The sequence below is a fragment of the Clytia hemisphaerica genome, unplaced genomic scaffold (assembly GCF_902728285.1).
Source record: "Clytia hemisphaerica strain Z4C2 unplaced genomic scaffold, Clytia hemisphaerica genome assembly, whole genome shotgun sequence".
NCBI lineage: Eukaryota > Metazoa > Cnidaria > Hydrozoa > Leptothecata > Clytiidae > Clytia > Clytia hemisphaerica.
In genome coordinates, this window is record NW_027103498.1 from 375,328 (window position 1) to 400,821 (window position 25,494).

The following is a 25,494-nucleotide window of genomic DNA, read 5'->3' on the forward strand; positions in this document are numbered from 1 at the left end:
TTTTATTCGAATGTTTTTACGATAACATATAAATTCAAGACCAATATATTTTTGATTGTAACTTTGCTATTTGAAAAAAATTGGATTTTGAATCAAACCATTTCTGAGATCATGAATGGCTTGACGTGATTGTGTGAAGTTTCGCCGAATTCGTGTTTATTTGAAATGTTTTATTATAGCGATGAAAGTCTCTGATTTGTTACAAGAAATTTCATTATATATTCGTTGTAAAAGCAAAGATGACCAAATATATTGAAGACTTTTTTTAGAAGTTTTTACGTGTTCAATTTCAGAGTTGGGTATATTGTCTTACTTGGTATATTGTTACCCTTTTCAGGAATTCATAAAAGTTTCATTCAAAATGCAAGAGTGTCAAAGGTTGTTGTTAATTAAGCTTTTTTCGATAATCTTTATATACTGTAACTGTGAATTTTCTATGAAAGGATTTTCCCCAGATTAACCTTTTATCAGTATATTGGGTTCCGAACTTTCGATGGACAAAAACAGAATAAATTGGTCAGTGTTTTAACGAAATTGGCATCGCAGAGATACCATTGAAATTTAGTAGAGCGTCTTTTCGATTTTTTGTGAAGATAGGATTATATATATTTTAAGAAATCCTTATTTATAGGTTATTTGTCCTTGCAAATTTGAAAGATGGAGTCTTCATATTTTCTCTTTGTATAAGTTCTCAGAAGCTGTGTATTATCAACCTTACCATCAAGCTCCATTGTCCAATGGAGCTTCAAGAAGTTATTTTGAGATATCAAGTTTGTACACATAGATCCGGGTGATTATATGTCTTCTCATTTGATGACGTCATCACCTAGGAGACGAGTGTTTGTTTTTGTCAAGAAGGGAGAGTTGACATCGATGGTTTTAGAATAACTTTATCTTCGTTGATGATAAACTTTGAGTTGAATGTCAAGCTTTTTTATGTCATGTGTTCTGTTAGGTCAACTTCAACGCTGAATATATTTGTTTGAAGTCAAAAGCGTATACTATTAGACAAAGAAAGAAGTTAAAATTATTACGTATTATTGATACATTGGTTATTTGAGTTTGGAAGCACTTCGGCTTAATCTTTGTAAGAATAACTTGTGAATTTATAAAGTCATTTAATCATCTGGTTGGTCCATATACAGTCTGTCTCACAGGAGGTCCTATTTTTCAGATTCTGTAGAGCTGTTTGAATTTTTGGACCTACCTGAAGGTCTTATAAATTATCCTGTGTTCGTCCGTTCGTCGGTCTGTTCGTTCGTCTGTTACCAACTTTTCTTAGGATTGAATCATAGGAATCTTTTGATTTTTGGTACAAAGGTGCAGAATGGTGGTTGGCCAAAAAGTGACGGAGCCTGATTTTCGAAAAACAAAATTTTTTGGGCAAACTTCAGCCAAAAAAACGGCTAAAAAAAGGGTTTTAAAGACTTGAATCTTTAATTATTTTTTTTTTTGCATGAAAGGGTACCATCATTGGTAAAAATAATTTACGGCTCAAAAACGCATCTTTATCCATAAGAATCACTATTTGTAAGCATACATCAATGTTTATAGCCAAATTACTCAATTTGTTGATGAGATATACATACGTGTCTGAATGATTGTTTTAACGGTCATGCTCCCGTAGATATCAATTATATATGTGTTAAATGCATAAGCAGCTAGGTCCATAGAAGTATTTTCTGTAACTTTAAACCAGACATCGTGTTATTACGTGTATAACTATCGACACGTTTGTTCTTTCTTGATTAAAATGACTCAATGTTTCTTTCCTAGAGAGATCAAAACATCAATAGCGCAACAAAATTCTGCGCAGACAATGTGACCTCCAATGATGTCTACGCCATGACAAGAAATGTATGAAGCAAGAACTTTGATATGATATTGAGAGTTTAGGATTGATAAATCGGTTTGAAGAACACCATCCGCCATTATGGATGACTCAGAGGAGAAGGAGAAAAGTGATGATGTCAGCGATAATATAGTGAAAGATTTGGCGCACCATCAAACACATCGGCTCTCCATCACAATGTGTATTTTGGTTGTTTTCTCTTACGTCATTGGTTATCTCCAAATGACCTTTCTTATCCCCATCATATTGTGTTTGTATGCTGTGTGGATATGGAAGCTGAAAACTACGGAGATAAACGATTGGTTTTATAATGAACATGAGATGCGGGAACACCGGAGGAGAGCTTTGGAGCATGCTGAAACGGTGGAGTGGCTCAACTTCTTATTGAATCGATGGTAAGATAATGCAGGGGCCGCGGCAGCGGGGGGGGCACCCGGGCCTTGGCCCGACCACATTTTTTCAAAGCAAAAAGAAAATTTACTGATTCAGCTAAATTCTGCGTAAAAACCTTGAAAAAGACCTGTTTTAGGCAGTCTAGAAGGGCTAATTTTCAAAAAATTCTCCCCCGTCGGCCCCAACCATGGTGGCACCTCCTTAGACTCTAAACCATGGCCTCTGTCTGTGCACTACATTGGCTTTGTATCGCAATCGCTGCTCTCGACCTAAGATCTAAATCTACTTTCATCTCGCCAATCTCTTTATTCAAAAACAGGTGTTTTTGGGGGCAAACAAAGAAATCGACAGGAATATCGCTTAACGGTCTATGTTCAGTGTTTCATATCGTATTTCTTGTTTCTCGAACAGGTGGTTTTTCAGTGATCGGACAATTCACGATGTTTTGAAGAAATCCATTGATCCTATTCTTGAATCTTGTAAGCCGAAAATGATTGGTAAGTATTTTGCAGTGCTTCCTCTTCGGGTCTGTGCGAACCTTTTTTTATCACTTGGAAAGAACCGCGAATTGTATTTCAAATATTTCTTTTCAAAATTTAGAAAGTATCGAACTGGAGAAATTCACCCTTGGCAACCGGACACCTTACCTCAAATATTTCCGGGTGTATGATTTAACGGAAGACCAGCGCAAAATGATGGCAACTGAGGTCATTTACCGCAACCCTCCCGTTGATTTACCTATCCGGCCGAAATACCAGATAGCAATCGATGCGGATTTTGGGTTGGATTCTCCAGAAGCTCAATTGATTATTCGGATGAAAATGTCCTCAAAATTGTAAGGAGTTTTTAGAAGTCTTTTCTTATACGTGTTATCACAATAAAAATTGAGCATTCCAAGAAGGCCCAGGAACCTGAAACTGAAACTGAGGATTAAGAATTGCTCAGAACCATTCATATATAGATAGAATTTTACGGTCATTTTCTTGGTTTGGACGTAGGATTGGTTTCAAGTTATCTAAACAACAACTACCTAGTAAACTCAAAGTAAATATTCTCCAGCCTGTAATTAAATCAGTTTTAGCTAAACCAAATTTCCTACCACGTGCTTCCACTCACTTTTATTCATTTTTCTTTCAGGGGTTTTTCAGACGTGGTCGTGGATAAATTCAAGATACGTGGACGAATTCAACTGATCTTGCATTTCAACCAAAACATTCCTTTTCCTCATCTTGCTGCTTTCTCATTCTGCTTCCTGCAAGAGTAAGATATGAATTTGATTGGTCTGTTGTCTATAGAGTATATTTCAAGTCTGAAAGCGTACCTTATCGGCCAAAGTTTAGTCGGCCTTAATTTTAGTCGGCCTTAATTATTAGTCGGCCCTAATTATCAGTCGGTCCTAATTTTGGTCACCTCGTCAAATTTAGTCACTAAAGGCCGACTAATAATTAAGACTGACTAAAAATTTGGGCCATTTCTAAATTTACAAGCACATGTAAAATAGACACTTTTTAATGATAATTCACAGATTTTTAATACTTATTATGGATATACTTCAAAAACAAGTATTTAATCAATAATTACGAACAGGTCATTTTTTGGTGGAAGTATAAACCATGAAATTATTAAAACCTTTATAAACTTAATTCGAAAATTCTTTGTTAAAGTAATACCGATATGAAAGTGGGTTATAGAAAGTTTATATTATAAACTTTTAATTTGGCCCAAATTTTTAGTCGGCCCAAATTTTAGTCGGCCCTAATTTTAGTCACCAAGCCAAAATTTAGTCACTTAGGGCCGACTAAATTTTGGCCAATAAGGTACTTGAAAAAAGAAAGACTTTCACCGGACAATAAATTGTGTCAAGAAAATTGAAACTTAACTCTGAACGTTGTAATTTTCATAAAGGAGAGGAATTCGGGACTAGTGTTTCTTTTGTTAAGTAATTTTTTTCGATAGATTCGAACGCTCCTTTTCATTGATGGAGCTTCAAAATTCATCTTTGTTTGAACAGTATGATCTAGTTGTCCGACTTAACGTTATTTTCGTTTTTCGTTTTAGACCAAAAGTGAATTTTGACATCCGCTTGTTGAAGAAGATTCAGTTAATGGAATTCCCGTTCATCAGAAACTGGATTTCGGAACTTGTCAACGACTCTTTGAAAGTTTGTAAGATGATAGGCTGTTTTTCTCTTTCTCGAAATAGATCATAGTTTAAGAGATGACATTCTAACGTTTGTCTATATATTTGAATTAGCTAAAATCATATCGGTTGGGTATGGTCGAATCAGATAGCTTTTCGAGAAAGGGTGGTACTGATTTTCGTCTCGAAAACCAGAATAGTAAATCACTCCTAAGTGGCCTTCGAATAAATTGAATTTCCCCTTCTTTATGCTTCAGCCATGGTTGATCCTGGCCACATCACGATTCCATTGTGCAACGATCCCGAACTTATTGGACGTCAAACGGGCTATTGTAAGTACAGTTGACTAATTCGATCTTCAAGGGTTAAAAGTAGTTTCTTCAAATATGAAAAGGTTCGAATTAGAGAAGTTCGAATTAGAGAGAGAGTTGACTGTAATTCTCTCTGTTTGGATTCTCCTTTCGAACGGAAGATCCAAACGAACAAGACCCAAACGAAATGCGTTGCAGCTTTGGAGCCTCGATTGTTTCATAATGAATTCACTAAAATCTCGAAAGCCAATCGTGTGAAAATATTTCGCCGGTAGCTTTCCGAGGCAGGGACAAACTTAATCTTTAGACGTGTTATTATTGTTTGGACCAGAGCATCTGTTAATGTTATTGTATGAATACTAACATGATGTGATTACGGATCGCAAACGCGATAACTGACTGGTCCACCATTGCCATTCATCTCTTCTTTCTTTTTCGTACAGGTGAAGGTGTATTAACTGTTACCATCAAAGGTGGAGCCAAAGGAAAAGCCACTTGTGAGTAACCTTTTTGGACATCTTTGTTTGATTTTTGGATACTTTTTCCGAATTCAATCACATTGGATGTGAAGCAAGATTGGTCAGAAGGAGGAAAAGAAAAACATTTTTGCTTATATCAGCATAATATAACAATAGCAAGACACTGTCCTGGTATGAAATGGGAACACTTATGTAAAAATAAAACCTTTAACCAACTCAATGAATGATTTTCTCATTATAGCTGACGAACAGTGGTGTTCGGTGACTTTGGACATAGTCATAATAAAGAGTTAGTCTGGAAGGACGGCCCGTATCGGGCCGTATTCTATTGTTTTCACGATAGAAACTCGATCCGCGTTTGTTTATCGTTCCCAGGCCATTTTTGAGTGCATCAGCCACTTTCGATTTCAAAAAAATAAAATGTGGTGAGCAGTGTTGAGAGGTTGTAACCTTTTCAAAATGAAGAGAAAATATTATGCCTGGTGCAAATTGTTCCATATATGAATGCTCTACTAACAGAAATCATAAAGAACTTTCAAACTTTCGTGTTCCTACTGGAGATGATGAATTCTCTACAAAATGGAGAGACAAAATTGTGAACATTATTACTAAAGACAGAGTCATTGATGAAAAGCTTGGAAAGCAAATTAAGAATCGAACACTTCATACTTTTGAACTTCATTACAGAGAAGAAGACCTATTGAGGCATGAAACAAAAACAACAAGGAAACCTGGTGCATTGCCAACTCTACGTTTACCATCCAAGTCACATCCAAAAGTTGAAGTGTCCCCAAGAAGTTCAAGTAGCATATCTAAACGAGAACTTGCAACAGCATCAGCCCCAACTGCACCACCCAATGCAAACCTTGACTGCTATACATCTTATGAAAACTTCACAACCCGTATTGAGAAATTAAAGTTGCCTGATTGGACAATCAAGAATAATGAGGCAGCTAGTGAAACGTCAATCTTGTTGCACGATTCCATACATTCAGTTCCAAAATTTGAGATCAGAGTGAAAGAAAATCTTGACTTTTTCATACTTGTTTTTAATTGGCTTGTGCCACAATCAAACACTGATATTGGCTATAGTTCTATGAAATCTACATATCTGAGCCCTCTGACACGCTCAATAGAACATTTGTTTGTTTGTCGTGGCGTCTCCTACTCTTCTGATGCTATTTTACGACACCCTGTGCCCAAGAAACTTTATGATGTAAATGCTGGTCCCTTCCAGATGACAGAGTTTCTACGACCAAAAGACTGTCAAATTCTGAGTCAAAGTGACATTTGCAAAACCTGTTTATTGAAAACTAAGCAACATGAAAGTTATGAGGAGAGGAAGAAAGCAAAATCACTGGAGCCGTTAAAACGAAATGCTCCCTTATCTTCAGCATCATCTTCTAGGTTAAAGGTTACAGTGCAAGGACTACGTATTGAAAATAAGGAATTAAAAACTGAAATTGAAAAGCTTCAAAAGGAACTAGCCAAAAAAATAGTCTCCCAGTAGATGATACTCTTGATAACGATTTAAAGTCAATTATGTCTCGTACAGATTCTCAGGAGATTTCACCTTTCATGAAATTTTTCTGGGAACAACAACAACAGTATATCAAGTGTTCACCATCAGGAGTCCGTTACCACCCTTCTATCATCAAATACTGTCTCAGTCTACATGCAAAGTCAGCATCTGCTTACAAAGACTTACGACATGACCCCAAAACAGGAACAGGTATCCTCGTCCTTCCAAGTGAACGTAGACTTCGCCATTATAAGAACTATATTCGACCACAACGTGGATTTAATAGTGTGAGATTATTGATGAGTTAAAAGGAAAGATTGCTAATTTTACTGATGATGAGAAATATATTTGCATTTTACTTGACGAGATGAAAATTCAAGAAAACCTTGTGTTTGACAAGCACTCTGGAGAGTTGATTGGTTATGTGGATTTGGGAGATATTGTATTGAATAGTGCATCTTTTGAGAACATAGAAACTATTGCTACTCACATCCTTGTTGTTATGGTGAGAGGAATAATCAACCCTATCAAATTTAGTTTTGCTACATTCGGCACAGATGGAGCAAATTCGAGTCAACTTTTTGCAATTTTCTGGAAAGCCACTGGCATCCTTGAGTTGAGTTGTAAATTGAAAGTCCTTGCTGTCACCTGTGATGGTGCGTCTTCTAACAGAAAGTTTTTCAGGATGCATGCCAAACTTGAAGGATCGGAGGATAAGGATGTTACATATAAAACTAAAAACCGATTTAGTACTGACAACAGGTACAGGTACATCCATTTTATTTCAGATCCACCCCACTTAATGAAAACTGCACGAAATTGTCTATCTAACTCAGGTGCAGGGAGAAATAGTAGATACATGTGGAATAATGGTAATATTCTTTGGTCTCATATTAGTGATGCTTTTTACAACGATCAGGAAAGTGGATTACACTATCTACCAAAGCTTACCACTGAGCATATCAAATTAACACCGTATTCTGTCATGAATGTAAAACTCGCAACTCAAGTTCTGAGTCAAACTGTTGGTAATCATTTGAAAGAATATGTTCCTGAGGCAAAATCCACATCTGATTTTTGTTTGATGATGGATACATTTTTTGATATCATGAACATTAGAAACCCTGAAGAGGCCAAGAAAAAATTGAAGGAAAACAATAAGCCTATTTACAAATCAAACGATGGTCGTATTAAATGGTTGAAGGATCATTTTCTTGGTTATTTCAAAAAATGGCTTGAGTCTATTAATAATCGTGAAGGCAAGTTTGACAAAACTGCCAAAGCTAAAATGTTTATTTCTTGGCAAACCTACGAGGGACTGCAAATCACTGTGAAATCAGTTATTGATTGTGTTGAATATCTTTTGGATACTGTTAAGTGTAAATTTGTTCTTACTGAGCATTTTAACCAAGACCCACTTGAAAATTATTTTGGGAGGCAACGATCATTAGGCTCACGAAAGGAGAATCCATCTTTGTTTGATGCTGGTTATAATGATAACAGTATAAGAAATCAGAATGTTTGTCGATCAATTGAAGGAGGAAATAGTGGTGGTGTTGATCATTCTTTTGTAGACATGTCTAATGAGCCCATGTTTAAGAAACAAAGGGTCACTGAGTAATATTACCTTTTTACTGTTTATGAATATCGTTGCATTGATATAGTATTTTTGTTATGATAATAACTTTAAATTATCCAAGTTTTTAGTTTTGTTTTGATTTGTGCGCCTATTTTTGTTTTTAAAAAAAGAATAGGCCTTGATAATCGCTTGAGCTCAGAAAATAAGAGGTAATATAAAAGCCGCTTAAATTATCTTCATTTGAAATAATTAAAGGTTATCTCCCTAGTTTGATGCGCAGTATAATATTGTCTGAAATGTCGTCTGGAGAAAATGAAAGTGTTTTGATTAAAGAGTTCTTTGAAAGGTTGTTATTCAAATCAGCTCAAAATAATTTAAATTTTTCAATTACATTAGAAACCGAAACACAAAACACCTTTTATTGAAACGAATTACTTTTTTATAAAGGAGCATTTCAAGTTAGCATTTTTTTATGCACCTTATTTCATTTAGGCTCAAACTCTCAAAACTCTGCGAATATTATCTTGAAGTAAAGTCTTCAAAACACTTAGGGAAAAAAGAAAGTGACTGAGTAGTTTTCTGAGAGAACTTTTGAAGAAATAGTATTTTCTTACTTTTTAAGGAATTCAAACAATACCTTAATAAAAAAAAATAACAAAAGATAAGCAGTATATATGTACATTTAGAAAATAACACTTCTTTGATAATAAGCTAGATAAATTATTCTATTTTTATATCACTCTATGAAATTCTTATTTATAAACGAAAAAGGAAATCAAAGTTAAGACAAACAGTTTATTTTTCTTGTTATTTATTGTTGAAATTTCTATATTTTTAGGTGTATACTTGTAAATTTTTGTTTTTTTTTAAATGTATAGTTGGATTTTGTTTGGTAATAAACAGTAGCACTAATATAATTTTGCTTCATACAAACTAATTTTTGGGCTTTGTACAGAAAACAGAATCTTTGAATAGTAAGGATTTTTTGTTCAAAGTCTGGGTATACAGTATTTTCAAGGTATGATAGGTTTCGCAAAGTTTTTGATTTTGTACTTTATTAAAAAAATTTTGGTGAGTGAGTAAAGTATTTAGTTTTGACGATAACTGGAAGTAAGAACTATATTAGAGCTTATATTTTCCTAGTTTTTAATGAAAACCACCAAATTGTTCTCGTTCTCAATGCTATTTAATAGTGTTGTAGAGCTTGAAGTTTGGTGACAGTGTCATTAAATTCGATAGGATTTTTTACAATATATAATGAGGTTGTGCGTCAAAGAGCAACTGTCATGGCCAGGGGTCGAACCTGGATCCTCTTATTATTAAAATTTTGGACTAGAACATTAATCTACCATGACAAAGATAATCGATTGAAGTGTCATTAAATTCGATAGGATTTTTACATATATAATGAGGTTGTGCGTCAAAGAGCAACTGTCATGGCCAGGGGTCGAACCTGGATCCTCTTATTATTAAAATTTTGGACTAGAACATTAATCTACCATGACAAAGATAATCGATTGAAGTGTCATTAAATTCGATAGGATTTTTACAATATATAATGAGGTTGTGCGTCAAAGAGCAACTGTCATGGCCAGGGGTCGAACCTGGATCCTCTTATTATTAAAATTTTGGACTAGAACATTAATCTACCATGACAAAGATAATCGATTGAAGTCTTGTAAATTTTTGGTTTTTAAATGTGTGATTTTGATGCATTCAAAATAAAATTTCAGACTGAAAAAAACAATTTGTATAAGCATTTTGAGAAAATCCGAAATTGTTTCCAATCGTGAACCATTAAAATTTAGTCTCTTACAGTTTTCATAAATAAACCAGTTATCTCGTTATACCTTAACTGTAAGCTGGGTATAGTATATAAAAAAACTTGACAAAGTTGGTTGTAAATTTTCTATGTTTGACCTTCTTACACAGCTCGCTAATTTTAGTTAAACACATGTTTAACTTGTGCAGAAACAGACTGTTTTATATCAAAAGTGACCATAAAACCCCTCTTATCGCGATGAAAGTATGATGTTAATTTCAAATGCAAAAAAAGTTTCAAATGCATCACAACAAAAAAGACATAAGTGTAGAAAAAAATAGGTCTGCTGTGTTAGAAATCAGGCTACAGGTGAAAAAATAACAAAACATTAGTGTCCATTATCCAAAGAAGAAGATTTTCTTTTGATTTCCCCTCTCAACGATTTTGATTTTGTCACATTTTTTGCCATTTTGTGAGACTGGACTTTGTCTTTTGCAAATGAATGTGATCTAATTCGTACGTAAAGTGTCAAAAGATCATCCAATAAGTTCATTGCAATCTCCTTTTTTCACGGGAGTTTCAGCTTTATGCCGGATTGAATTAAAATTGGCAAGGAGGAAAGGGTTTGCCATTAACGACGATACAATATATTCAACATTGATTCTTGTAACTTTCCGATCAGTTGTTGCAGACACAAAATATGATTCTGCAAGCATGAACACGTTGAAGATTGACCTGTTAACTTTCCACAAACCACCTCTATTGTTAAGGTTAACAAGGCGATGATGATGTGATACATCGGTTTCTTGACCTTCTTGATATTTACAAGCTTTCAAAAATGCCAAATATTGTTCATCATAGCGTCCTTTGATTCGTGGACGTTTGGAATAACATACTTTTCGGAAAACATTTCCAACTACAACGCCACTAAGGTTGAAAATAATTTCTCTGTCCTTTTGATCGAAATTTATCTTTTTATCTTCAAAAGTTATGTCGTCATCCACAATTTCTGAGTTGGCAAGGTACGACAAAACACCATTTGCCAACTCAAACATAAGTAGAGTGTTACCTGTGTCGTCCAGAAAGTCATAAATGACACAGGTTTCAAAATGTTCTATAAAGTTTGGGTAAAATTTTTCTGTATCTCCTTTGAACTTTTTAACAACATTGTTTAGGACATTATCATATAGTGATCTCGTGGATATGTATGTTATTTTATCATACTGAGTCTCAAATTGTTTTCGTGTTGTTTCTGGATAGCATTTATCTATAGCCAGTCTTCGGAATATACCCCTGACGATCTTTATGAAAGAAGTGTCAGGTAGTAATTCACTTGGTGCAGAAAGTTGTTGAGCTGGTGGTTTCTGTTGCTTTTGTTTTGATGATGATGGTTTTGTTGATGCTGCTGGTTCAGTAGTCTGAGACGTCTCAGAATGCTGGTTCGTCATGTGCCTCTTCAAGCCACGTTGAGAGACACAAACCTTGCCACAGTGAAGACATTTTACTTTGTTGGTCTCAGGTGGTGTTTCTGGTACCTCAAAGTTAAGGAGAATAGCATTCATTTCTTCATCGTCGAAGAAATTGTAGTCATCAGTGGCATCAGTACCTATGTCAGCACCTTCACTTTCCGCCATTTTGAAAATTCTATGCACCCTCTGTACGGCCGTCTATTTTGATAGAGTTAAAAACATACGGGCCGTCCTTCCAGACTAACTCTTTATTATGACTATGCTTTGGATAAACAGAAATTACGAACGAAAGAAATTTCCGCAGATGTGTTATGGCAAGAACAATTATCAATGATGGTCTACAGTGTACAGTATGATAAGGTTAGACAAATATTCTATCATTTCGTAGTGAATATAATGTAACAGGGTTCAAAGTCGGTGAAAGGAATCCTCGTTGCTCTATAACTGCTGTCTAACCGGTTCGTTCATCATCGGCGGGTTCATCCTCTTACTTCATTTTAATTGGGACTATACAATAAGAGCAAAGAACACTTTTGAGTTTGTTGGAATAAATTGTTGTGAAAATTTGAAGGGCTAAGCGGAATTTAAACAATTATTAGAATGGACTTCAAAAACTTTTCTCACTTTTTTTCTTTATAGCTTCGTATCAAGATCAAAGGCAAGCGTCGTTTTGGCCCCAACTACACTGTGGTAGAATATATTTTACCCTTGATCAGGCTCAATCTCGAACAAGACAATGAACAGTAAGCAAAACAACAAACATTCTTCTTTTGGATCACAGTTTTGAGTATTTCAGTGTTAGGTTTGATTTTTAATGCGAGAGTTGACCTCCTGCTTATGGGATGGAGTGCCCTAACCTGCATTTGTCTGACCAGGAAAACATCGTAATAATAGCCCTCCGCCACTTATCGGAATAATTCGGGAGACGTTGCCCCCAGAAGACGTACACCGTCCACTGCTCATAACATATCGAACGTAGCGTGATCGGAATTAAACTTCCAAGTTTTCCAGGCAGGACGGATAAGATAATACAAGCAGCCTTAACTGATATCTGCAGAAATTTCAAACTAAATACTTTACTACTACGATTACCTTTACCAGCAGGGAAGCGACCTAACAGCTACGTCGGATTTATGTCGCAAATAAGTCGGTCGGCGACCAACATTCAGATCATATTCAGACATTACGATTCCGTTTCACTCAGAAACGAAATGAAGTCATTCTATTGGTTAAGTTTTACGTCACTTCTAACCAATAAAATGGCTTATATTTCCGTTTCAGAGCAAAACGGGACCGTCAAGTGTGAACATGGTCTCAAACAACGTGAATTCAACAAAAATACAACGTTTTACGACCGTGATATAAACATAAACCTGGAAGTTAATGAATGAAATGTTGTTCATCTCAAGCAGATCTAGATGAACTTTAGATTTTCAAAAAATTACTTTCTCGACCCATTCACAATTTGTTTGTTTTTCTTTATTTCAGAATTAAGAAACGCCACTTTAAAGTATTGTAAGTTCTATTAAACTTAAATTCAACTTTAAATTAAAACATCACATTTAACCACTTAAACTGCACAGTACGGTAAAGTTAAACGGTAATAATTAATTATTAAACCACATAAACCAAACGAGCCTAAAATAATACGATTTTAAATGTTACAATAAACTTGTTAGGTAAAATGATATCAGAAGAAATTAGATTTTTGGTAGATTGGAGTTTTTATTTATCGTACAGGGCTTGAAATAATGGTCCGACTCAAATTACTTCTTATCCGGCCCAAAAATCATAATATCATAAGAAAGATCGGATATTTTGTCCGACCCTCTTGAATCGCTATTTAATTTAAGCCATGGTTGTACGTACAATTCATCATGTATTTCTTCATCCTTTTCCAGGCAAATGGAACTACAAGATGACAATATCGAGGGGTCATTACTTCAAGTGCAATTAAACTACAGTTCGTTACCCGTCATTGATGCATCCAGTGAACACGACCAAGAAGCTTTCCAAACAAACTTCGTTGATAAATATTACGATGAACCACCCACCGATGGTAAAGAAATCTTTTCCAGATAATACTCGGTTCTACTACTGTTTTCCAGACTCTCCCTACACTAATCCTAATCGATATCCAATCGATTGATTGGAGTCAACCGATGGATAACCGGTCAATCGATAGCCAGTAGAATTTCCCTTTAAATCCTGATTATCGATTTTCTATCGATTATCGGAATCAATCGATATATAATCCCTCAGTTGGTTATCGATTGGTTATCGATTGAAAAAAGTCATCGATTGCATGGAGTGGGAGAGTCTGGTGTTGCGTTTTTACTACCCGAAGAATCAAGTTTGACTGATACTGAACGTTTCATAAGTTTCACTTTCTTCACTTCAAGGTTTTACCGTCACACTGATACAGGAGTGTTATAAAGTCTTTTACCCTGTAAAGCTAAGGCTAAGCTATTTTTTTCCAGGTGGCATTACAGGCGCATAAAATTGTTGCAGTCTCCCCCCCCCCAGTGAAAAAAAATGAGAAATGAAAGGAACATTTGAATGTCCAACGATAGTTGATTGCATCGTAGCCGTCTGGAAGAAACATCAGTGAAGCCATAGTTATAAGATGTATATAGTGAAAGAAACGCCAACTTTTCTGTCTTCATTTCAGTGACTGGTGTATTGTTCGTGTGTATCCACAACGGAACGAATTTGATTCCAATGGACAGCAGTGGAACATCTGACCCTTATGTCATGATATTCGCTAATAAAGAATTGGTAGGTTTGACTGGTTGAAATAGCTAGGAATTGTTAAAAATTCTGATCATTTGAAATAACATTTTTTTGAAGACCTGGTAGTATCACTCGGTGCTTGTCATCAGAAATTTCTGTAAGATATACTTACCATTTATTGTTTTTGTTAGGCATGGGATAGCTCCATATATTTTTCACCAACTTTTCATTTTCATTTTCAGGTACAAATGGGTCACGTAGTCGAGGAAACATTAAACCCACAGTGGGATACAAAAGTGGAATTTTTCACCATGGATTATACACAGGTATGTTTCCTCCATTTTCTTGTTACTTATTGGTTCTTTATTTTTTTTAATTTCGCTTAGCGAAAGTATTACGATAGCCTTTCTGCGGCGGCGGGGGAGAATTTTTTTGGGGCGAAGATTATGGCGTTGGCGTTTGACCCGGGCGTTCTCTGGTTAGTTGGTTCGGTATACTATGGAGATAATCATAAGTCGCGTTTTTTTTGCTCGAATATTAATTCCACAAATTTAAGCATATAACTGTTTGTTTTTTTATTTATTTTCTTATAAGCATATACTTTATAAGAATCAAATCAATAACTCTTGATAGAAGGTGATATACCTTTCGGTAATTAGTCCTTACTAAGTTAACAAAGGATGGCGAACAATATGAGCATATTTATTTTTCTTATAAACATATACTTTATAAGAATCAACTCAATAACTCTTGATAGACGGTGATATACCTTTCGGTAATTAGTTCTTACAAAGTAAACAAGGAACAGCAAACAATATGAGCATATTTATTTTTCTTATAAGCATATACTTTATAAGAATCAACTCAATAACTCATGATAGACGGTGATATATCTTTCGGTAATTACTTATTACAAAGTAAACAAAGGATGGCGAACAATATGAGCATATTTATTTTTCTTATAAGCATATACTTTATAAGAATCAACTCAATAACTCATGATAGACGGTGATATATCTTTCGGTAATTACTTATTACAAAGTAAACAAAGGATGGCGAACAATATGAGCATATTTATTTTTCTTATAAGCATATACTTTATAAGAATCAACTCAATAACTCTTGATAGACGGTGATATACCTTTCGGTAATTAGTTCTTACAAAGTAAACAAGGGATGTCGAAAAATATGAGCATATTTATTTTTCTTATAAGCATATACTTTATAAGAATCAACTCAATAACTCTTGATAGACGGTGATATACCTTTCGGTAATTAGTTCTTACAAAGTAAACAAGGGATGGCGAAAAATATGAGCATATTTATTTTTCTTATAAGCATATACTTTATAAGAATCAACTCAATAACTCATGATAGACGGTGATATATCTTTCGGTAATTACTTATTACAAAGTAAACAAAGGATGGCGAACAATATGAGCATATTTATTTTTCTTATAAGCATATACTTTATAAGAATCAACTCAATAACTCTTGATAGACGGTGATGATATACCTTTCGGTAATTAGTTCTTACAAGTAAAAACAGGGACAGCAAACAATATGAGCATATTTATTTTTCTTATAAGCATATACTTTATAAGAATCAACTCAATAACTCATGATAGACGGTGATATATCTTTCGGTAATTAGTTCTTACAAAGTAAACAAGGGATGGCGAACAATATGAGCATATTTATTTTTCTTATAAGCATATACTTTATAAGAATCAACTCAATAACTCATGATAGACGGTGATATATCTTTCGGTAATTAGTTCTTACAAAGTAAACAAGGGATGGCGAACAATATGAGCATATTTATTTTCTTATAGCATATACTTTATAAGAATCAACTCAATAACTCATGATAACGGGTGATATCTTTCGGTAATTAGTTCTTACAAAGTAAACAAGGGATGGCGAACAATATGAGCATATTTATTTTTCTTATAAGCATATACTTTATAGAATGAACTCAATAACTCTTGATTGACGGTGACATACCTTTCGGTAATTAGTTTTTACTAAGTAAACAAGGGACGGCGCACAATGTGAGCATATTTATTTTTTATAAGCATATACTTTGTAAGAGTTCTTAAAAATTAAACAGCAATTGTTCTTAAATTGGTCTTATTTTTTTAGTGATTTTAAGTCTCCTTGTTCTTGTAAAATTGTTTCATCAAGGCTCGATGTAAAGTAGATTTCAGATTAGTTTTAATCTCTACTTCTTCTTTTTCCCATGCAGTTTAAATTCTAGGCGAAATTTTCGACTTCAAGTCGTCTTGTTAATATTTTTATCATATTTTTCATTAATTGAATCTACTTATTCTTGTTTGTGAGAGGCCTGAATTGAAGACGTTAGGATTGTTTGTGAGAGGCCTGAATTGAAGACGTTAGGATTGTGATACTAAATAAACCTAAACCTTTAAACCTGCAAAATTGAACAATTTTTCCCCCTACTTTTAGACGACACTCTCGTTCGTGGTGATGGATAGAAATCCGATGGTTTTACCGAACGTTCTCCTGGCCGATGACAATGACGATTTCATGGGATCTTGTAACATGAAACTTACAAAGGTATCTGATCACTGACCTTCTTGCTTGTGTATAGCTCTCTATTCTTGCTCTGAAACTGATCCTTTTGTAAAACCACTCCACTCATGATACAATGCTTCTTTTGTTTTGTCTCCAACTGAAATCCACTCCTCGTAGAAACATTCGCCGAATCCTTCATTGAAAAATTTCTCATCTTAAGTTAATGAAGCTCAACCTTGAATTTGGCGAAAATATGTTTTTCTCTTTACAGGACGATTACTGTGTGTTCAAGAAAGAGACAGAATTAATGTTGAAATTCTCTGGTGATCCGAAGAGACGCACACAGGACACGGTCAAGAAAGTCGGAAAATTGTCTGTCTCTGTCATTTTCAGACCGGTCTCTTTCATTAAAAACTCAAGTATGTTGCTACAATACGATTTTGGTCATGGTTTTTTTAGGGTTTTTTTTATATTTTGATGCCTTGTCAATTTCTTAAAAATTTCAAATGAAAGTTGTAATTCTTTTTCAACATATTGTCGTATAGATAGTCAGTCCATTAGATGATTTTTTGAAACAATCAGTGTAGTTTGGGATGTTATCAACAAAAGTTCTTACCTGTTTGTATGTCTGCTCTCTTTCAGTTAAAGCGACAGTGAACGAAGGCTTACCAGAAGGAGAACCTCTACACCAGGTAATGTCATAAAAAAGAGACTGGAACTTTTTATTGTTAAAAAATTGTTATGTTATGGTATGATTATCTGATGAGCCTGTAAAGTGGGCAAAACGGGTGAAAAGGGAACATTAATTTGTTTTCAACTTTTTTATTTATCACCATAGAGACGTACTAAAGTTGATGCTGTAACTATGGAAGCCATTTTGTGTCAAGGTGAGTCCAAAGTCTGTTGAAAGTTTCAATGCATTTGAATTAAAAAGACCCAGTCTTTCCACTCAATTTCTAATAAAAGACCTATTGTTTCTGGTAGCTTCACTGTAACACTGTCTTTTCGTGACATTCTGTTTTGACCTGGACTTTTGATTTGAAATCCAAATATTTCTTTCCATCTTATAGAAAGAGGAGGGCTAACGGTTTCAATATTGCGAGCAAGAAATTTGATGGCATTGGATTTGAATGGTAAAATTGCTCTACGTCTCTCTTGAATATCGCCAATATATTTTTCAGGCATCTGTAATAATAAAAGAATTTGGCGTCTAATCTACTAATGTTTAATTTCCTAAAGAATTCTGGGAGAAATCTTTCGTGTTGGCTACGTCATATCTTCCTTTGTTTCAAGCATTAAACCCCTTCTCTTCAGGATAAGTCCGAAAAGCCTGGCTGCCTGTCTATTATGTAGACTAAGTTTAGCAACATTTTCCGAACCATCAAAAATCAGTACTTATACTTTTTCACACTTTCAGGGAGAAGCGATCCGTTTGTTATCGTTCGTGTTGGAACAAGCAAACAAGAGAAATACAAAACAAAAGTCGTCTACCGTACGCTTAACCCTGTATGGAATGAACAGGTTACTCTGGCCATGCCTCAAAAACATGAGCGTGTTTCTATTGAGGTAAAGTGTAACATTCTATAGACATTCTATTTTACCATTTCTCGGAAAATAGTGTGCTTAGGTAAAAAGAAAAGAGTTACAAGAAATCCTTACGTATACAATTGACTCGGTTGGTTCGAATGTCTACTTCTTTCGTCCGTTTTCGGAAGGTGTGCCAGAAGTTGTAGACGTGAAGTAACTACAGGTTAAAGTTATGTAAATTGGGAAGTTTTTACTGTCAAAGTTTAAGCATCATAGCCAATAACTTTATCTTATTTTCCATCGTTTTGAAGGTTTGGGATAAGGACCCATTTACACAGGAGAGATTAGGAAGTGTTCACTTCAACCATGATGATTTGCTTCACCTTGGTTCCAACGAGAACGAAAAACATTGGTTCGATTTGGACAAAGCTAAATCAGGAGAAATTCAACTGCAATTCGGTGTCACTATGCCTGAGGTGAGTTTGTGTTCTTTTTCCTTTCGTTTTTGATTGAATTTTCCCAACGGTGATTAGGTAGACTCTTTAGGTAGAGTCGTCCTCCGGTGAGGACGCAAAAGTTTGAAAAAATCAATGCTGTGTAAGTCTGATGTTATACCGCATTTACCACAATAAAATAGTGTAGGATAGATTGAATTGGCAATATTGATATTTTTTTTTGTAATTTTGTCCAATATAAGTTAGTCTCTCAAATTAACACTTTCGCGGATTTTCAGATTTGCCATGGATGTGTCGTTTATCACAAAACTCTAAACTACTCAATCATTACTTTTCAGAAGGACAAACTGGATGGAATCTCAGAGGAGAATGAAAACATTCAATCTTATTCTTATGGCAGTGATAATAGTGAAGAAGGTATGTGTTGTTTCGAAATTATTTCTCATCCTCTTGCTTTCAAAGGTCTAACCATTAAACTATTTCAATAGAAATTATGACATTTAATCACGGGTGGTGTGGACATTAAAACATTGAATTCAGCGAAGATTTAACCGAAGCTCTTCTTTCGTTTCCAGACTTCTTGATACTTGAGCAGAAAAACAAAGCTCCCAAAGAAGGGAAAGAAAACGAAGTGAACGGCGACACGTTGCGACGACAATCAACCGACCACAACAAGTCAAAAGATCGGCATACTAGCTCTAGTTCTGATGGAAAAGATTCGAAGAAAGAAATTTCTTTCACCAAATCACTAGAGATGTCGACAGAGTCGAGTAATGGAAATGGACATATTGATCCTGGTGAGTTGGCCCGATACCATTATCAACATTTTTCATTAGAGCTTCAAAGATACGGAAATGATACAAATAAACACATTTTAGATTCTATCTGTATGTAAACCAATAGCTTTAAAAATCTCATTGTTTGGCTCTGGGGTCAAAGTCCAAATTACCTCCTTCGCCAATCAAACTGTTCTATTTTTATGATTGTGATATTTTGTTTTCTTTTTTATTTAAATTCCTTGTTTCTACAAATCGTGATTTTCTTTTCATTCTTTAGAAAACGGTTTCATCGATTTTTCGGGAGAACCTTCAAAATATTACGGACTTCACGGAACCATCCTTGAACTGATCAGTCTTAATGTTACTGGTAAGACTAAACTTTTAGGCTTTAAACAGTTTTTCCAGCCCTAAATTAAGTTCTTGTTTGCTAGGATTCTCACTGGGAGTCAACTTTATTCTCAACCTCTTCAAAAAGTTTAGCTTATACCATATACTCTATATAATTTTCTTTTTTTAAAGTATTCCTCTTTTACTTTGTTGTTTAGATATTGACGAAGTTTATATCAAGATCAAACTAGACAGGTATGTCATTTCATAAACTTCAAAAAAATTACTCTGCTATCTTGACGGGAAAAAAACCTTACTCTTTTCTCTCTGATGATGAGTATAATTGTAGTATTCGACCTATTTCCAGGTTTCTGGGCCTCTCGAGGAACCGTAGTTTCAGCATCAAAACCTATCTAAATCTTAACTTGAACCTTTCCAGCATCGCAAAATTCTCGAAACCAACACGACGGACGTTATTACCAAAATCAGAACGTGTTCTTTGTAGAACGTCGTACTATCGAGTTCAAGAACGTATGGATATCAATGAAGATTTTCAGGTAAGCTATTTTTTAGTTCAGATTAAAGGGTAAAACACAAAAGACAAAAGCATTTTTAAAGTTAATATGAAAAAAAGAATAACGAAAGATGATTTCAAGCCAAAATTCAGATCAGAAATTGTAGATTGTAGAAACCAACAAATTAACTTTAAATTACATCATTTCAGATCGTTTTTATGCTCCAATTCTTGATACGCATAAATCAAGATGACGTCATATTTTTTAACGGAAACACTCGAAAAAGCCGGATTTTGACCTCCGTGTTTCTAGTTTTAGTAACAGAGAGGGGTCAAATCCCGGATTTTTTTCGGGTGTTTCCGCTAGAAAAATAACTTCCGCATAACAAGAATTAGACAATTTTGAAATTGCTTTCCTTTGAGATCATTCTGATAGATTCATGAAGAGATGTCTGTGATTTTGAAGAGAATTTAGTAAACAAAGGTTGATTATATTCTTCAGGGTAAGACAGATGGAGTATCTCCTTGTATGTATTTGATCATCGAAGTGAAATCGGAGAAGAAAGGCAAAGATATCATCGATTCTCATTCTATGCTACTCAGAAATTTCTTCAAAGGTAAGAGAGCGAATATATCTTCGCAATGATTCATTGAGTATAAAGACTTGACTTTTCAAATACCTTTTTTTAATTTAACCTTTGACTTAAGTTTCCCAATTTTTTTTTTACAAGAGTGTGCAAAAAACGCCGAAAAGGGTAGTTGTAAAAAGGTCTCCGTATTTTTTTCCTTAAGAGAAGTCTTTCCTTTGGAAATACAGAAACACATGTGGGATAAAAGAAGTTTCAAGGACAGGAGCATCATGAAATTCTGTATCGTATTTTTCAGCTTCAGTGTAAAATGATAATCCAACATCAAATTTTAAAGTTTACAAATATGAAAGTCTGGGTTATCTTCCCATATGAAGATGCTTTGGCGTTCAGGTAAATGAATGCGTGGATCATGCAAGAAGCCTATAAAAATTTCTTCATTCTATATTTCAGGTGAAACGACAGCAATACGGACTATAGAACTTGACAACGGTGAGTTTCAATGTCGATATTATATACAACGTGCAACGAGTGCGCGCAAATAACCGCATCTTATTGGTTCGAGCGATTCTATTCATGCACGAATAACCCGGGGGGGGCAGCTGGGCAAAAGGACCGACGGGTATGTGCGGGTCCTAAGGGTACCGTTTCCAATATGTTTAAAATGCACTGTAAGGGTCGGAAAAACTAGAGATGCACTGTAAGGGTAGAAATTTCAGAAAATTCTTGAAAAATCTAGATTTTTTGACCAAAAATGCTAGAATTTTGACCATTTTTTGCACGAAAGGGATCGAAAATTTGGGGGAAAATACACTCTAAGGGTATGATTTTCACTGATTTTTGCTGCACTGTAAGGGTGCAATTTTAAAAGCCAATTTTTGGCCCGCACATACCGTCAGTCCGCAAACCCAGTGCCCCCCCCCCCCCCGGGACGAATAATCATGAAGTCGATACTGAGTGCTCCTGCAGTCTGAAAATTTGTTCATCTATTGATTATGTTTCTGTGATTTTCTTAAGTCTCATACTCGATGATCCTCGAATCAGGTATCCAATTTGATTATACATTTTCATGGTGATTCTTGTAGGATTTAATTTATACAATACAAGCAATATTTCTGCAGATCTTCATCATGTCTGAACATACAAATAACACTTAAGAATATCACAGAAATGTATATTGAAGTTTCTATGATTTGTCATTAAACCTTCTTTCTGAAACTTTCTTTTTCCACACAGGAGGCAAAATGAAATTGAAACTTGGTCACTTGCAACCAACGGGAAGTTCGTCCACCGGTTTACGAAGAAAATATTCTTTCAAGAGAGCAACAAAGTTTCGTACCACTATCGGATGAGAACTAATACAATAGATGAGGATTGTTTGAGCTTCGTATCTTCTATTGGATTGGATCCATCCGACAGTTGTTTTATCGATTAGGATGATATTTCTACACGGTCATATTGTAGTTCACTGTGGATTTGTGCTACTGTAACGTGACAAGACGTGACCAGGCTCCGCGTTACCATGACGACTTGACAAAAGAAGCATGACAAAAATGTGAACAATATATCGATCGGTATCATTGTATCCTGTTCTTTATGAATATTCTTTTTTCAGAAAGGTGAAATTTTTGCAAAATGTTTCAATCGTTGAAATCTAGATTTGTTTTTTATTATATAGTTTTTTATTCGATAATTTATTTCATCATATTCATTATTCTTTTGTCGTTCTTAATCAATCAATTAGCGAAAATATTCCCCCCCCCCCCGTTAAATTAAGCTGAAACAAAAAGAGAAACCGAAAAACTGTACAGTTGACGCTCTCTAATTCGAAGTTGTACTATTCGGAACGCTCCATTATTCGATAATATTGAAAGTCACCGTCATCAAGGAACTTGTGAACGATGCTCTGCCACTCGATACGCTCCCTTATTTGATGAAAATTCAACCCCCTTTAAAATCAAATTACACGTTTTTTTTATAAGAACAAACTATATAAGGACATAAGGCTTCGAGGCCCAAAAATTTAAGAACATTCTAAGAACATTCTAAGGCTTTGGAGACTTAAAAATGCTGAAAATAAGAACATTTTAAGAACATTTTTAGGCTTCAAATCCAAAAAACTAAGAACATCCGAAGGCTTCGAAAATTTTTGACGTTCTTATAAAAAAAAAACGTGTAGAGCCCTTCAACTGTATTTTGCAATCTTTAGTATTTTTGTCCCGTTTTTTATCAAAAAAAGGTTTTGGAGTTTAAAATCCTTTTGATCCACAAACCTAGTAACCGAAAGCAAAAGCCTGGGGGCAAAAGGAGGGTACGGGTTATTTGCTGTGCCGCCGCACTTAAGAGGGCCATTTTTCAATCTCCGAAATCAAAGCAAAAAAAATTGGGCCGCTTACGGAAAAAATTTTGCCTCCCCGGGAGCATAAGCCCTGACTTGAAAAGTTACTTTTTTTGTAAATTAAAATTTTCATACATAATCATATTATATATCAGTTTTTCCAGGGTACCAAAACAATTATTTGGGATTTTTTTCATAATTTGTAAATATTAAATTAAACTGAAAGAGAGAAATATTGGTAGGAGAAAGCTTGAAACCCCATTTATGTATATTTCAAAGTTATAACTTTATGAGCTAATACTAAAAAAATTTTGAACGTTTTTTATTTACCAACTTTTTCTGGCCTATTCTGGCCTTTTGGCGTAGTTAATAGCTGCTAAAATAAAAATATTTAGGCTTCGAAATCTTCCCTAAGTTATTTATATAGCTTCAAAACTAATAAAAGTAGACATTGAGGGTTTTATATCCTGATTTGAGAAAACTTTTCTAAGATTTCAAAAGGAAAATTTTTCTTGTATTTCCCGAGGAAAATTACTCTTTCCATTTCCAAAGGGAAATTATTTTCTTGCACTTTGCAAGGAAAACTTTTTTTGTCTTTTCGAAGGAAAATTATTAAAGTAAAATATTCTTACATTTTCCAAGAAAAATGATCCTTTGTAATTTACACCGATTACTTTTGAAAGAAAAATTTCCGTGTAAAAATGTTCTTGTATCTTTAAGAGGAAAATGTTAATAGGTATTTTTACAGACCAGACAGAATAAAGGTAATTTACAGACAAAAAAGACTAAATCTTTCACAAGGATCCGTGAATGTGTTTTTTTAGGAATCTTTCCACCTTGGCACCACTAAGTGACATGTCTTCATATCTTTTAATGACGTCGAGAAAAACGCTCCCGGGTGGGCTTGAACCACCAACCTTTCGGTTAACAGCCGAACGCGCTAACCAATTGCGCCACGGAAGCGATGACAATAATGGACTCTACGTATGAAAATATCCTAAATGTATCAACAAATTATTCTTATTATTATCAGATTCACGTATAACATTTCCCCTCTTAGTCGCGCGGCTGAGGTCGAAAAACGTTTCATTTCGTGATACATCTTTTAGATTCCAAAAAAAACAACGGAAACTCGCGAATTAGTACATGTAGATTACAAACTTAAAAGATTAATTTGAAGACCCCCCAAAAATCATGAATTTTCAGGCCTTGCAATTTTGCCTGGAAACGCAAAAAATCGCCATTTACTCGTTACTTGCACGATAATATCGTGGAAACTTTTTGATTTTGGAATCTACATATACTAATTCGAGAGTTTCCATCGAAAAAAGTGGAATCTAAGAGGTGTATCACGAAAATCATTTTCTAGCCACTTTTTTCGACCTCAGCCGCGCGACTATCTTTTTCTGTTTATAAATAATCAAAATCTTTCCTTCGTTTTTGTCTCACAAGTACTCTTCCTAAACTGTATAAATTATGTGGTCAATCCCGTGAGAGCTTAGTCTGAATCGCAGACCTCTACAAAACCACAGGTAGTATAGGTCTGCTTAATGATCTACCAACCGCTTTCCGGTTCGCAAAGGAAATCTTGGCGAGTAATTTGATTGACATTGATGTGCGCGCAAAAACGATCGTTTCGAACGTTTTCAATGGAATGTTTTCATTTGAAATTCGAATCCCAGACCAGAAAAACAAAACAGAAAAAAGATAAAAAACAATCTGATGCGCGCATTATGTACAGTCTGTAGATTTATTTTTGACTTTTGCTTTTATAAGATATCTGGTCTGTAAATTTATCAAAACTTTTCCATGAGCTCTTCGGTCGGCTAGTTCGAAACACGGGTCACGGGTCACGGGTCCGGGTCACGGGGCACGGGTTACGGGGCACGGGTCACGGGTCACGGGGTGACGGGGCAGCTCAGATCAAAGTAATTCAAACAGAAAAAATGTTTTAAAAACACTAAAAATTATCGAAAAAATCAATTTTAAGGTATTTTATCCACGTATGACTATTTAAAACGCTAAAACCTAACCACGTGCTTTCCACGTGCTTTCGAAGTTTGCGTCGTGTATAATGCAGACCAGAAAACACCGCAACATATTACATACATATAATAAGCTTATATTATCAACTAGTCATAGCTTTCACTAAATGCCCCCACAGAAAGGTCATGTCATGCAGTTATAAAG

At 34.9% G+C, this 25,494-nt stretch overlaps 1 protein-coding gene and 1 non-coding gene across 3 annotated transcripts; one reads left to right on the top strand and one right to left on the bottom strand.

The window, feature by feature from the left end:
* The first annotated feature begins 1,858 nt into the window (after positions 1 to 1,858).
* Positions 1,859 to 22,680, top strand: LOC136798784 (uncharacterized). Of its 2 annotated transcripts, XM_067055453.1 has the most exons (29): positions 1,859 to 2,247; positions 2,657 to 2,742; positions 2,846 to 3,080; positions 3,383 to 3,505; positions 4,304 to 4,410; positions 4,642 to 4,716; positions 5,139 to 5,192; positions 5,416 to 5,439; positions 11,769 to 11,866; positions 12,146 to 12,249; positions 12,995 to 13,021; positions 13,408 to 13,565; positions 14,178 to 14,284; positions 14,482 to 14,565; positions 16,709 to 16,819; positions 17,049 to 17,196; positions 17,420 to 17,469; positions 17,616 to 17,664; positions 17,848 to 17,910; positions 18,195 to 18,343; positions 18,616 to 18,780; positions 19,098 to 19,176; positions 19,335 to 19,556; positions 19,816 to 19,905; positions 20,084 to 20,120; positions 20,305 to 20,422; positions 20,882 to 20,996; positions 21,420 to 21,458; positions 22,203 to 22,680. In XM_067055453.1, exons 1-29 carry the CDS (start codon positions 1,934 to 1,936, stop codon positions 22,316 to 22,318), a joined length of 3,147 nt encoding a protein of 1,048 aa, XP_066911554.1. In that variant the 5' UTR covers positions 1,859 to 1,933; the 3' UTR covers positions 22,319 to 22,680. The 2 variants fall into 2 exon arrangements, with proteins under 2 accessions (XP_066911554.1, XP_066911555.1); XM_067055454.1 differs by lacking the exon at positions 12,995 to 13,021.
* Positions 22,681 to 24,193: 1,513 nt separating this feature from the next.
* Positions 24,194 to 24,267, bottom strand: Trnan-guu (transfer RNA asparagine (anticodon GUU)). The gene has a single exon. It is a non-coding gene; the product is annotated as a tRNA-Asn (tRNA).
* Positions 24,268 to 25,494: the final 1,227 nt, after the last annotated feature.